Below are 12332 nucleotides of genomic sequence, written 5' to 3' on the forward strand. Positions count from 1 at the left end.
CGCCTTTGGCCCTTTGAGCCTTTGAGCCATGGCCGGCTCCTAACCCTTTGGAGTGTACTTTCTCTTCTAATAATGGACCTTGAGCCACTGCCTTCTGTTTGGGCCTGCTTCTACCTCTTTGAAGTGTACTTTTTAAAATAATAAACTGCTCTTTCACCACTTTAAAAACAAACAAACAGATAAACAAACAAACGAAAAACAAAAAACTGCCTGAAGTTGTTTGCTGTTGCCTGAGGAGGCTGGGGGAAGGAACAGCAGAGCGCTGCGGAATCAGGCCTGCAGTTGATTCATCTCACACAGCACTCTCAGGTGCCTTCCTACCTCTGATTAATGCACATATTTCTTAACTATTTTGAGGCGCCTAGGGCTGCCTAGTTGTCAGGGTCTCTCAGCTGGAGGTGGCTCTTGGATCTAACTCTTTGGACCTTCCCAGAGGGGGTACAGATGTGAATTAAATAAAAAGGAGTGAGGTCCTCTGCCTTCTGACCCTGGGCTTCTGAGTTCATTAGAGACCCAAGGGGTACAATTTAACCGCCCCCACCATCCCATTCACAAGAGCAGGGAATTCAATCCTGTGAAGTTTACCTTGCGTGACAATCACAGATCCATGAGAGCCTGCCAGCAGGACCTTCCTTCCCAGCTGGGATCCAGGACAAGGCTCTGGTTTATCCAAGACTCCAAGAGGCAAGTGGGGCCATAGCAGACACACCCGCCATCACACTCAGGGTCCTAGACCCAGAGTCCATGGGGACAGGGAACAGGAGTTTTGGCACCTCCACTCATCTCTAGACTGGGAGAAGAAACCCTGATCCCCTTTATTTTAGCACAGAACTTCTTCCCCTCACCCAGGAGACCCAGTCTCAGGGCTTTCTCCCCACCTGTCCTCATCCCTGCAGGACCCGGGTTCATTCCAAAGGGGGCTGAGACCCTCCTCCCACTGCAGCCATGTGCAGAGCTCTGGGGTCGCAGCAGGGAGACCCCCGTGAGAGGATTGTTGGTCTAGGGGTATGATCATCGCGTGGTCCCTGTCTCCCTTCATTTTTAGAATAGGGACGGTCATAAGTCCCAACTTGCAGCTGAAGGTGAACAATGCAAGTCTGTATGACTGGCTGGCCTAGGGGGTAACCTCTGTACCTTGGGTTGGACTCAAATGCACATCCCTGGATGCGTTCTCCATTAGGCCACTGGGATGTGCCCACAGACACCAGCTTCCTTTCCAGGACTGCCCCAGAGGGGTGGAGAGAGGGGCTTCCTGGAGCTGGAGCCCCACCCACCCCCCTCATGGTTTAGATCCCACTTTAGAACACTGTGGACACACAGAGCTGACTCCTGGAGCCATGCATCCAAACTTCCTTGCACACACTCCATCCCTGAACCTCAGCCTCTGTAGAACTCTGTGCTTCCTGGAGAAATCTTGCCCTGGGAAATTTCCATGGCCAAGTGGCTTGTGGTCTGGGCTCTTGAGTTTCCTCCTAGTTATTTCCTCCTAGAAAGGTCTAGGACACAAATCCTGGGCAGTTCTTTTAGGGATGATGGAGGATTACAAGACCAGGCTACTCAGCTCCCCATCTGGACTCCACAGATCTGGACCTATAAAGCCTGTGCTGTCAAGGACCACAGTTTACTCATCTGTAAAGTGGGGATAATAGCAGCTCATGCTTCAAAGATTTGTTTGGGATACTAAAACTTATTTTTTTTGAAAAACATTTAGAGCAGTGCCTCATAACTGTAGCATTAACTCCTGCCTGAGTTTCCAGGTTGCTTGCCCACCCAAGGCTCCCTCCCCGAGCAGGTCTGGCAGAAGCCAGGTTTTCTCTTTGGGGCCACTGTCAATTCCCTGAGCCCCTCCAACCTCCACACTCCTCCAAACCCCTTTGGTCTGAAACCTGAACAGTCTCTTGTCTCAAATTGGCAGACCTTGGCTCTGTGCCACTCCCTCCGAAGGAGCTGGATCCCAAGGTCCCGCTCCTGGCAGGTAACCCTGATGGACTCAAGTGGGAATTCAGCAAAATACTTCAAGGGAATGAGGAATTGAAGGGTCAGGCCTCTTTCCATCTCCCTGAGGAAGGTGTCCCTGGTGACCTCAAGCTGACTTACCCACGTCCTGTGGCATCAGGGTACAGGGACCCAGGGGCCCAGGGCACAGAGAAGGACCAGTATCCAACTCAGTGCTGGGCACCATTGGGTGTCTCCGGTTGAGTCTGACCTTTGGGGTCTGAATTGAGGGCTATGTGTATCACTGAAAACGTTGTCCACAGTCCAATCCAGACTCTGGCATCGCTCTGATCTGAGACTCACCTTTAACCTAGAGATTCAGCAAACTACACTGCGGTTACCAGGATAGCTCAGTGGGTAGAGCATGAGACCTTAATTTCAGGGTCATGGGTTTTGAGCCCCACTTTGGGCTAGCTCTTTATCGAGGCATTGTGGGTTCTTGTCCCACGTGGTTTTCTGCTCCCAGCTGTCTGCCTTGTTCTAAAATGGGGACACAGCTGATAAAAACAGCTCATCCCAGGAAGTGATGGTTGGATTCTGGCCCTTGAACCAGGATCGCCCCACACGCCTTCCCCCCCAGGGACTCCCATTTCTGAGTAGCAGTTCAGCCACCCACATCCAGGACAAGGCAAGGACCAATGCCCTTTAAAGCGGACCTGGCTACTTCCTCACACCTTGCTAGCAAAGGCCCTGGGGAGGATTCCAAGGGTTTTCCTTCCCTCCTCCAGGATTTGACCCTCTTGCACCCTAAGCTACAATCGGTCCCCTGTACCCAGCAAACTTTTGCTTGCTGCCAACCTCTCTCTAGCAACGCTGTCCAGACTCCAGTCTCCATGGCCCCCATGGGGTCATATTAGGGAGAGTTTGATTCAGGTACCTGATCAAGTAGAGGGGTACAGGGGTTCCAATGTTTAGTACTTTGGGAATTCCAATGTCTGTTCTGTCCCCTGACACCCCCCTCCCCCCCCCAAAAAAAAAGCCTCCAGGCCAGGGAGGTGGGCACAGTTCTTTGGGGCAGAGTATTGGACTCCGTGTGGGAGTGGCGGGGTAGTTCACTCTGGGCACCGCTGCGCTTCTCCTTTCTCCACTGGAGCACAGCCTGGGCGGGAGACCCATCTGCCCCGCCGTTTGGGAAACCGTGATTTCGCGGCCTCCGAGAGCTGCAGCGCGAAGCCTGTCTCTAGGGCCTCAGCGCGGGAACGAATAATTGCGGATCAGCTAGTTGATTTATCTGGCAGAACTAACCCTCGGTCTAAAATCTGATGGCGGCTGCTAACCTGTAAACCCACGGAGCAGAATTCACAGGTGCGCACGCTAACAAGTCAGCCTTTGGGTTGACTGCGGCAAGTTTTACCCCGTCAGCTGTAGGACAAGGAAGGAGAAAAAAAGGGGAGGGAACCCACCACCCACGCCATGGTGGCTCTTTGGTCTTAGAGGTATGATTCTTGCTTTGGATTCGATAGAGGACTCGGGTTCAACTCTGGTACGAGCTCCTCCTCTTTAACCTTCTGCGTTTTCAGCGGAGGACCCGAGACTGACTAGGCGGAAACCCCTGCGGGTGCAACCAGAGTGTGAACTTAGCGACACAGACGGCATCCCCGCTACCAAGTGCAGTAATTGGGGTTAAGGGGCACGACTCCGGGAAACCGGAGGTCATTTAGAGTAAGCGAAAGTTGCTCCATTGGTTGCTCTAGGAGTACAGATTTCTTAGGGTTCGAGATGACGGCCACTCAAGTCCTGGGTTGCACCCTGCTCTTACAGTTGCGTTTTAGTTGGGGGTGAGTGAGGGGAGGACTTCTGCGGGCAGAACTTCAGTGGCCCCTGGCTGGGTGCGGGTCTTGGCCTCTGCCGCCTGCGCCCAGGCCCTGGGGCCTTGGATCCGGAGGGGTGGGGGAGTGGTGACGGGACTTCGCACACGCCCACCGGCTCAGCCCAGATCCGCCAGATCCTCCAGGGTCGGCTCATGCCAGGACACGGAGAAGGACATACCGACAGCGGAGTGCCCCGGAACCCGACCCCCGGACGCGGCCTCTGCGTCCCCGAGGACGCACTATTTGGGGACCGAAGGACCGGCCTTCTCCCCGGGGTGAGCCGGGAAGGGCATCGCTGACGCGCCCTAGTGCGGGGTCTGTTTGGTGGCCCGATCCCCCCCACCACCCAGGGGCCACCCCCTCCCGGCGTCAGGCCGTTTTAGGGCACCTGAAGGCCAAGACAATTGCTGGCCTGGTTCAGTTTATGAAACCAAGCGACTCTCCGCGTCAGCCTCCAGGGATGGAGGCCCCGCATACGGCGCTTGTTTGCTTGGTTTTGATCTTGTACGTGTGCGAGGGGCGGGAGCAGGGCTGGGGCGGGGGAAAGCGGGAGCAGGCAGGAGAGCAGAGGCAGTGGGTGCCGTTTCCTCCACGCACTCCTCAGCCTTTCGTCAGCACCCATCGGGTGCCACACCGTGGGGGTAGGGGTGCGGCATTTTCCCCAGCGGGCGTCCCAGGGAGCGGGGCTTCAGGACCTGCCTCTCCCCGCTGCCCCCACCCCCAGCTGCCAACACTCAGTCTTTTGCCCCAGCGCATTCCCCCCGCGTGCTCTCGGTGCGAGGAGCGTCTGCGAAGTGACCAAAGGGCGGTGCAGGGACGCACGGACCGCCTGCTGGCCAGCAGGCCTTCTGAACCAAAGGCTCTTTGTTGTCCGAGCACAGTGGTGGCGGTGGGCGAGGGCAGCAGGGACCGCTGGACTGGGGGACGCGCTCCCCACTTTGTGGGCACTGGGAGCACTGGGCTGCCCCAGGGCCCACCAGTCCCCGAATTTAGCCTTTCCCAGTGGATATAAAATCGGTTTCCTTTGGGCGCAGCTCCACCCTCGTAGTGCCGCCTCAGACGCCACATTGGCCACAAAGGAGACTGGGCTACAATTACCCACTTGGCTCGTTGGTCTAGGGGTATGATTCTCGCTTAGGGTGCGAGAGGTCCCGGGTTCAAATCCCGGACGAGCCCACGTTTTTCGCCCCAGAAACGTGGGATCTCAAAGCTTTACCCCGTGGGAGGTATGTTTAAAAAAGTCTTCAAGCTGGCTCAGTGCCTCCCACTGCCACTTTTCTTTTAAAATTTAATTGCGGGCCCAGTCGCCAAAGTGTTTCCAGAGCCGTGTATCCCAACAAACTACTTTGTTAGCCCAAGTTCGAGGCACTGAAGGAAGAGAGAGGTCCTTCCTTCTGTATATCAGGAACCCACTCTTCTCTAGTCGGACGTCTTTGAAACAACCAGCCTAGGGCTCCCCCGACAGTCCTGGGCTCAGGAAGCCAGGGCCTCCGCGAAAGGGGAGGCGATGGTCTACAGGTGTTTGCAGCCGATGTTTCGAGGCCCCTCCTCCCCTCTCCCGGCAGAGGGTCCCCCCTCACCTAGGCATGTCCTCCTGGTGCTCTCGTCTTCCTTTGCCCGAGGTCGTAAAGGGTCCCAGGAGCTCAGGCGTCAGGTACCCGGTGCTGAGCCCCAGCACCTGCCAGAAGCTCGGTCCCCTCCACCTTAATCTGGGGCTTCTGCTGGAGCGGGATGGGGAGCCCAAACATTGGTCTGGTTAACACGGGATAGTTCCAAAATCCAAGCACTTGAAGACCAGTAGTGGGTGTGTTGTTGGTCCGAGGCTACACCCTTACTTGGTCTGTGGTTACACCCTTACTTCATCCCCAGCAGCTAAATAACGTCAAGCAATGGATTCCTGAGAGCACGCACTTTAAAACTGTACCAGAGAATATCTCCTATCTGTGACAAAGTTTAACAAGCATGTACAAGAGCTCTATAGGGGTAGACATCTGTTCTGCAGAACCCTGAGCCAGGATGCCTCCCAGTGCCAAATTTTCACAAAATACTCCATCAGTCGGAAGCACCTTTCCTTCCAGCACCTGGAGGAGAGAGGAAAGCAAGACTCAGGGGAGGAGGATTAACCCCTCCAGCCTTTCCTGCTTGTCCAGCACATGGGCCCAGGGAAAGTCTTCCCATGGAGTCACAAGTGCTTGCCTGCCAATGCCTTCAGCATGTGCCGGAAAGAAGAGTGCCAAGGGGTGCCGAGAGCATCTGCCTGCCACGGGATTTGGGAGATGGTTACACTGGAGAGGAGGAAGCATACCAACGGAGTGGTGGAGAGGACCATGTACTTGGACAAATATTATTGGCAGGGTTTCCTTTTTGTTTGGGATGGTGAGTTTGAGAGTGTGTCATGAACCGAAGGTCATGAATAATCCAATTCTGTGCACTTGAGGGCCAACTGGAGAGAGAGAGAGAGAGAGAGAGAGAGAGAGAGAGAGAGAGAGAGAAAACACCTCAAGTAGAAGATTTAGTTTAAACTGACTCATGTGACTCATGACTGGTTAAGTCCTTGAGCCCCTTCTTAGCAGAAATAAACAACAATTTTATGTGGAGAAATATACTTGTATTCCAGATCTCACAGAATTCCCCACATGAAGAAATTTACAAGGAAAATGGACAACTCACAATAAAAAATAACAAGCAAACAAGGCACCATGAGCAACAACCAATGAACAATAGGCAATGGAAATAAAATTGCAAAGATTTCAGATGCCAAGACTATCAAACACAGACTATAAAACAACTTACTATGTTTAAAAACATGAAAGATAATGACAATATCTTTGACAACAGGAACTGTATAAAATGCTGTAGGAGAATGAAAAAAAACCTAAGTTCTTCAAAAAGTAAAAATACACAAACATTGAAAGAAAGCTCAATAGGTGTGTGTAGCAGTCAGTTAAAAAAGATAAGAGAGTCCTGACAGGATTGATGGTGGTCCTCTCTTCTAACTTGGAAGCTACCTCTACCTCCAAATGCTCTAAACGTGGCGACTTTGCTGGGTTCCAACACCTACAACAGGTAGAACTGTGAGGATGCGGACTTCCCTGTTCTGTGCCAGGCATGTCTTGAAGAAAACACCTATATCCGAATGACCAAAGAAAAGTATGGGAAGGAGTATAAAATCTGTGCCAGGCCATTCACAGGGTTTCACTGGAACCCCAAGGTCCACATGTGTTTCAAGAAGACTGAAGTGTGCCAAACCTGCAGTAAATTGAAGAATGTCTGTCAGACGTGCCTCTTGGATCTAGAGTATGCCCTGCCCATCCATGTTTGGCACGCAGGATTGTCTTTTGAGGATGACACGCCAAAGTCAGATGTTAACAAAGAGTGCTACACACAGAATATGGAGAGGGAGATTTCTAACTCTGATGGAACACGACCAGTTGGCATGCTGGGGAAAGCACATCCACCAGTGACATGCTGCTCAAACTGGGCCGGACCACACCCTACTACAATAGGAATCCACCTCACATTTGCTCCTACTGGGTGAGAAAAGAATGTAAGAGAGGAGAGAAGTGTCCATATAGACATGAGAAGCCTACAGATCCAGATAACCCCTTTGCTGATCAGAACATTAAGGGCCAATATTATGGAATCAATGATCCTATGGCAGATAAGCTTCTAAAGCGGGCTTCAACAATGCTTCATCTGGACCCACCAGAGGACAAGACTAGCACCACACTATATGTTGGTGGTCAGGGTGATACCATTACTGAGACAGATCTAAGAAATCATTTATACAAGTTTGGAGAAATCCAGATTATCCCTGATCACCACTGTGCAGACAGCAGAGTGCTTTCATCCAGTTTGCCACAAGGCAGGCTGCAGAAATGGCTACGGAGAAATGGCCTTTAATAAGTTGATTGTTGGGGCGGACGGATGGGTGGCTCAGTTGGTTAGAACTCAAACTCTGGGCAACAGGGCTGCTGGCCCAATTCCCATATGGGCCAGTGAGCTGCGCCCTCCGCAACTAGAATGAAGTCAATGAGCTGCAGCTCAGCTCCAGGGTGGCCAGATGGCTCAGTTGGTTGGAGCATGGGCTCTCAACCACAAGATTGCCAGGTTCAACTCCTCAACTCCCACAAGGGATGGTGGGCTCCGCCCCCCGCAACTAAGATTGAAAGGACAAGTTGATTTGGAAAAGTCCTGGAAGTACACACTGTTCTCCAATAAAGTCCGGTTCCCCTTCCCCAATAAAATATATATATATATTTTAAATAAGTTGATTGTCAATGGCTGCAGACTCAATGAGAAATGGGGAAGGTCTCAAGCAGCCAGAGGAAAAGAGAAAGAGAAGGATGGAACCACAGACTCTGGGATCAAGCTCGAGCCTGTTCCAGGACTGCCAGGAGCTCTTTGGGCTCCTCCTATAGCAGCAGAAGCTTTTGCCAGCGACTTCAATCTACCCCCCAGTGGTCCTCCAGCTGTGGTGACCATTGCCCGACTGCTATCTCCTGCTATTGCCCCCTCCCCAGGTTTTGGGCCACACATGTTCCACCCAATGGTACTACCTCCTCCTTTCATGAGGGCTCCAAGACCAATTCATGATCCTTCTCAGGACCCTCAGAGGATGGGAGCTCATGCCAGAAAACACAGCAGCTCCTAGCACATTATCACCACTTTGGGGCTCTACAGTAGATAGGGTGCTTAAAAATCCCAGTAAATGAATCTTGGAATAAATGTATTTTTCCTTCCTTTGTAGTTTCCATGGTAGCTCAATGTGTTCAGATGTGGGCAGTCAGAGAATGACACCCATGCTTTGATTGATGGACCTCAAATAAGCTGCCACGAACATGTCTGGTTACTACTATAATATTACTAATAAAACTTAATGCCTGTTCCCCTTACTTCTATGGGAAACAAGTAATGGGGTGAATTGGAATGTCCAACGGAGTTACCATCCCAATGATATGTTATTTTGTATTTTGGGGGGAGGGAGGAATTGACCTGCAGTAAATATCTTTTGACCATTTTTATATCCATTGGATATTTTCCTTTTTATCATCTAAAAAGAGATTACTATTACTAATGATTGTAGTGGCATGAGTGTGATTTAACACGTCTGAAGTCACACCCTCAGAAAGACAACTGGAAACCAGCAGCCAGCACAGCCCAGGTCTCTTCTTACCTTTCCTTTCCTCACTGATTACTAAAGGGATCTGGCTGATAGTTTTACTTCTCTATGCGACCAAAAGACAAAAATAGAAATCATTTTTTATTCCTATCAATCGGATGGAAACAAATGTCACAGAGCTGTGTATCTTTGAAGAAACCTGGTGTCTAGGATGAAATTATTTTAAAGAACTTCCTGTAAACACTTTAAGAAACGGTGAAACAAAAAGCATTGGAGTGTGTTTGAATGGAAGACTTGTGACCTGTAGGTGGAACTTTGATCTTCAGCATTCAGCTTCGTGTGTTTCATTTTAGAGAGAAATAGTAACCTAAAAGTAAGTCAAAATAAATAATACAAAAATAAACAAAAAACTGAAATATCTAAGGGGTGCCCGTGGAGCCTGCCCTACCTGGAAGAAGGAGGACGATGGGCTGCTACAGCTCCTGTCTCTGCCTGGAGCTGGAAACACAAGCATGTGACTCTTACTCTCAGCGTTGTGGGTTCAAGCCCTACGTTGGGCATGTGCTTCCTTTTTTCTTGTGCTCTAGACTACAGAGAAGGGTGAAAAAGCCAGGACTCTCCTTAAATACATGCCCAGGTGTCTCTGAATGAGTTTTGTAAGTTTAGCAAGATGTAGAAAGATGATATCCATAGTATTATATTATTAAAAAAAGGAGAGACAACCAAATATAATGTGCTTCCGGAGGGGATGCTAAGGCAGCGAACATCACATCTGCTAATTAAAATTTTTTGGTTGTCCCATTAAAATTTTTAAAGTAAAATTCATTTTCTGGAACATAATGTCCTGGACTCACCTTGTCTTTTTCCCTGCCCAGACCTGGAACCAGCTCTTTCTCTAAGAAACCCTATTTTCTTTCAGTAGGGATTGGTATTTAGAAACTAAGATCTGGGTGCTAATTGGTATGGTTGTCATTGATTACATTTTTTTAGTTCACCCTAACTTTTAAAACAGCTTACTAATTTATCATTGTGCCTTACTTGTTCTTTCTCAATCCTTTGCTCAATTCAGCTAATGGAGTAACTATAGTGGATCATGGTAACTAGATTTTTTTGTTCAATGGTGTGCGTTCCCATTTCCATTCTTTGATCTGTTTGGGAAACTCCTCCGCTCCTCCATTTAGTCCTGGGGACCACTGGGTTCCCAAATGGAGTGGGTTGAGTTTATGACCCAAGGTGACTAGAATACCCCTCTCTCCCAGCCAGAATGGTTGGTTCAGATTTGGGCATATGATTCAAGAAGAAATGATCACAGCCTTGCCTGGAGTTAATAAATAAACACTGGTAGAGAGAAGTTCTATGTGCCCTGTGATTGCTAGTCTTGAAGGATGTGAGTTTGGAGCTACTTACTGGTGGCCATTTTGTCTGTCACATGGAGAGAGAAAGTTTGCAGAAAGAAGTTGAATAGAAGCAAACAGAGTAGAGATAGAGAAACACAGGTCCTAATGTCAGTATTTGGATCCCTATATCTAGCCCTGCCTGAAACACACAGGCTTTGCAAGAACATTGGACTTTGTAATCACATCATCCAATAGATTCCATTTCTCCTTAAGCTGATTATGAGTTGGTTTTCTATCACATGCAAATAATATCTGTACTAATCCTGTGACTATTCCCTCCTTCCTCTGCAGATCTTTGATAATTAACTCTGTGGGGTGTTTTTTTTTTTTTGGCATATTTTTGGAGACAAAGTGAACAGACCTTGATGTCTGATAATGTGTCTGATGGAGACATGAGGGCTCATTATAGCCCTGAGATTCCTCTCCTGACTTACTAGAATTAGGTGAATAATGTTTATTAAGACTCCATAGTGAGATGAGGAATACATTGTTTATAAATTAACCCAAAGTGGAAGATTAGTTAGAAGAACACTGTTTTCCAGAGGATATAGATGCTGGATTCAATTGCCACTTCTGACCTAGCTGTATGTTTTTTTATTAGTAACTCTTAAATATTATCAACTCAGGAAACTAAACTTTACAATACACAAGATCAAAAGCTTTATGGGCATCTTAAAGCCAGATCTTCCTTTTAGAACAACTATAGAATGATACCTGTTAGCCTCAGGAATTCTCCATTGCTCATTGGCATTCATGTTCTACCAATTTATAAATGGACTCACCTATGGTTCCTATTTTTAACTCATTTACCCCCAAATTAAAATATAGAATAAAAGTCGTCAACTGGCTTTTTTCAGGGGAAGGGGGTTGAACTTTAGTGAGAAAACATGTATTGAGTTGAAGAACACTGGGTGTGGCGAGTCACTAAGGCAAGAATTGGGGATACATGTGACAAAACTAACAAACAGGATATACATAAACAAAGCTACACGTGGTCACTGAATGAAAAACTGGTGCCTGGCACGATTAAATCTCAGTTTCCTCCAAAGTCAGCAGCATATTGGGGATCCCACAGCTGATAGGAAACGTATGTCCAGACTCCAAGCATTGCAGGGTGCCCTCCAACACGTCCACCTCCAGCAGCACGTAGTACATCTTCCTCAGAAATGTCTCATCTTGCTCATACCCCTGAATCAGCCCTTTGGGCACCTCTGTCAGACCCAAGTGATCGGCCTTCTCCAGAAGCACCTCCCACTCAACCCTTGGTATCCTATGTGCCCTGAAGTTCAGGTTGAATTCCACAGGGTTGATGCCGACCTCAGCCACCTGGAGGCACAGGGGAAAGCCACGGGGCCCCACTCCTCGCACATGCAAGCTCAGCATGTGAATAGCAGCTTCATGTCGCCACCTCTACTGGCTTCTTACAAAAATGACTAGTGACATATGAAGATAAATGTGACAATATTTCCAAATGCTATTTATTCAGAACACAGGTGATTGAGCAGAGAGTGAAGGATGTAAACATCACTTAACACCTTTAGCTTCCACCTATGTAATTGACATGGTCCTAGTCCAGTGCATTGATGAGGTTAGGGGTCACAAGGTATTTAACATAAATTATCTCATTTAATCTGCACAACTCTTCAAGGTGAGTATTATTTCTCCACTCTACCAATGGTAAAAATTTGTGATTCTGTAAAGGCTGGTAGCTTTCTCAAAGTCACACTAGGGGTAATGGTGGATCTGAGAATTGAATACAGATCCATGGGAACCCAAAGGCTATTCTCTTCATCCCTGTACAGCATCATGTATATTTCCCAACTAGGACACCATCCCAGCTCAGGTGGGGAATAATATATAGGACTGGGAGTCGAAGAAGAGTTGTTGCTAATGATTACCCCCAATATTGCATCATTGCCAATGTTCCAAGTCCTGAAAAAGCAATGACATAATTCCGGTGACGTCTTTATTATTAATGTTGGATCCAAAAGGGCCCAAAGAAGAGAA

The 12332-nt window shown here is 48.7% G+C and overlaps 2 protein-coding genes and 1 non-coding gene across 3 annotated transcripts; 2 read left to right on the forward strand and 1 right to left on the reverse strand.

Moving 5' to 3' along the window:
* The first annotated feature begins 1007 nt into the window (after positions 1-1007).
* On the forward strand, positions 1008-8462 carry LOC117019891 (pre-mRNA-splicing factor RBM22-like). Its single transcript, XM_033102133.1, is given in 9 exon segments — positions 1008-1095; positions 1916-1975; positions 3516-3608; positions 3858-4081; positions 4531-4695; positions 6811-7252; positions 7255-7619; positions 7622-7701; positions 8067-8462. Coding segments are annotated over 9 exon segments (1911 nt in total). The 3' UTR covers positions 8461-8462.
* On the forward strand, positions 4911-4982 carry TRNAP-AGG (transfer RNA proline (anticodon AGG)). Its single transcript has one exon. It is a non-coding gene; the product is annotated as a tRNA-Pro (tRNA).
* Positions 8463-11351: 2889 nt separating the features above from the next.
* LOC117019893 (multifunctional methyltransferase subunit TRM112-like protein) lies at positions 11352-11708 on the reverse strand. The gene has a single exon (XM_033102134.1). It carries the CDS (start codon positions 11706-11708, stop codon positions 11352-11354), a length of 357 nt encoding a protein of 118 aa, XP_032958025.1.
* Between the last annotated feature and the right edge of the window lie 624 nt (positions 11709-12332).

Source organism: Rhinolophus ferrumequinum (assembly GCF_004115265.2).
Source record: "Rhinolophus ferrumequinum isolate MPI-CBG mRhiFer1 chromosome 15 unlocalized genomic scaffold, mRhiFer1_v1.p scaffold_54_arrow_ctg1_1, whole genome shotgun sequence".
Taxonomy (NCBI): Eukaryota; Metazoa; Chordata; class Mammalia; order Chiroptera; family Rhinolophidae; genus Rhinolophus; species Rhinolophus ferrumequinum.

Coding starts and splice junctions, on each gene's coding strand:
- LOC117019893 (XM_033102134.1), bottom strand. CDS start 11,708: ATGCTGAGCTTGCATGTGCGAGGAGTGGGGCCCCGTGGCTTTCCCCTG.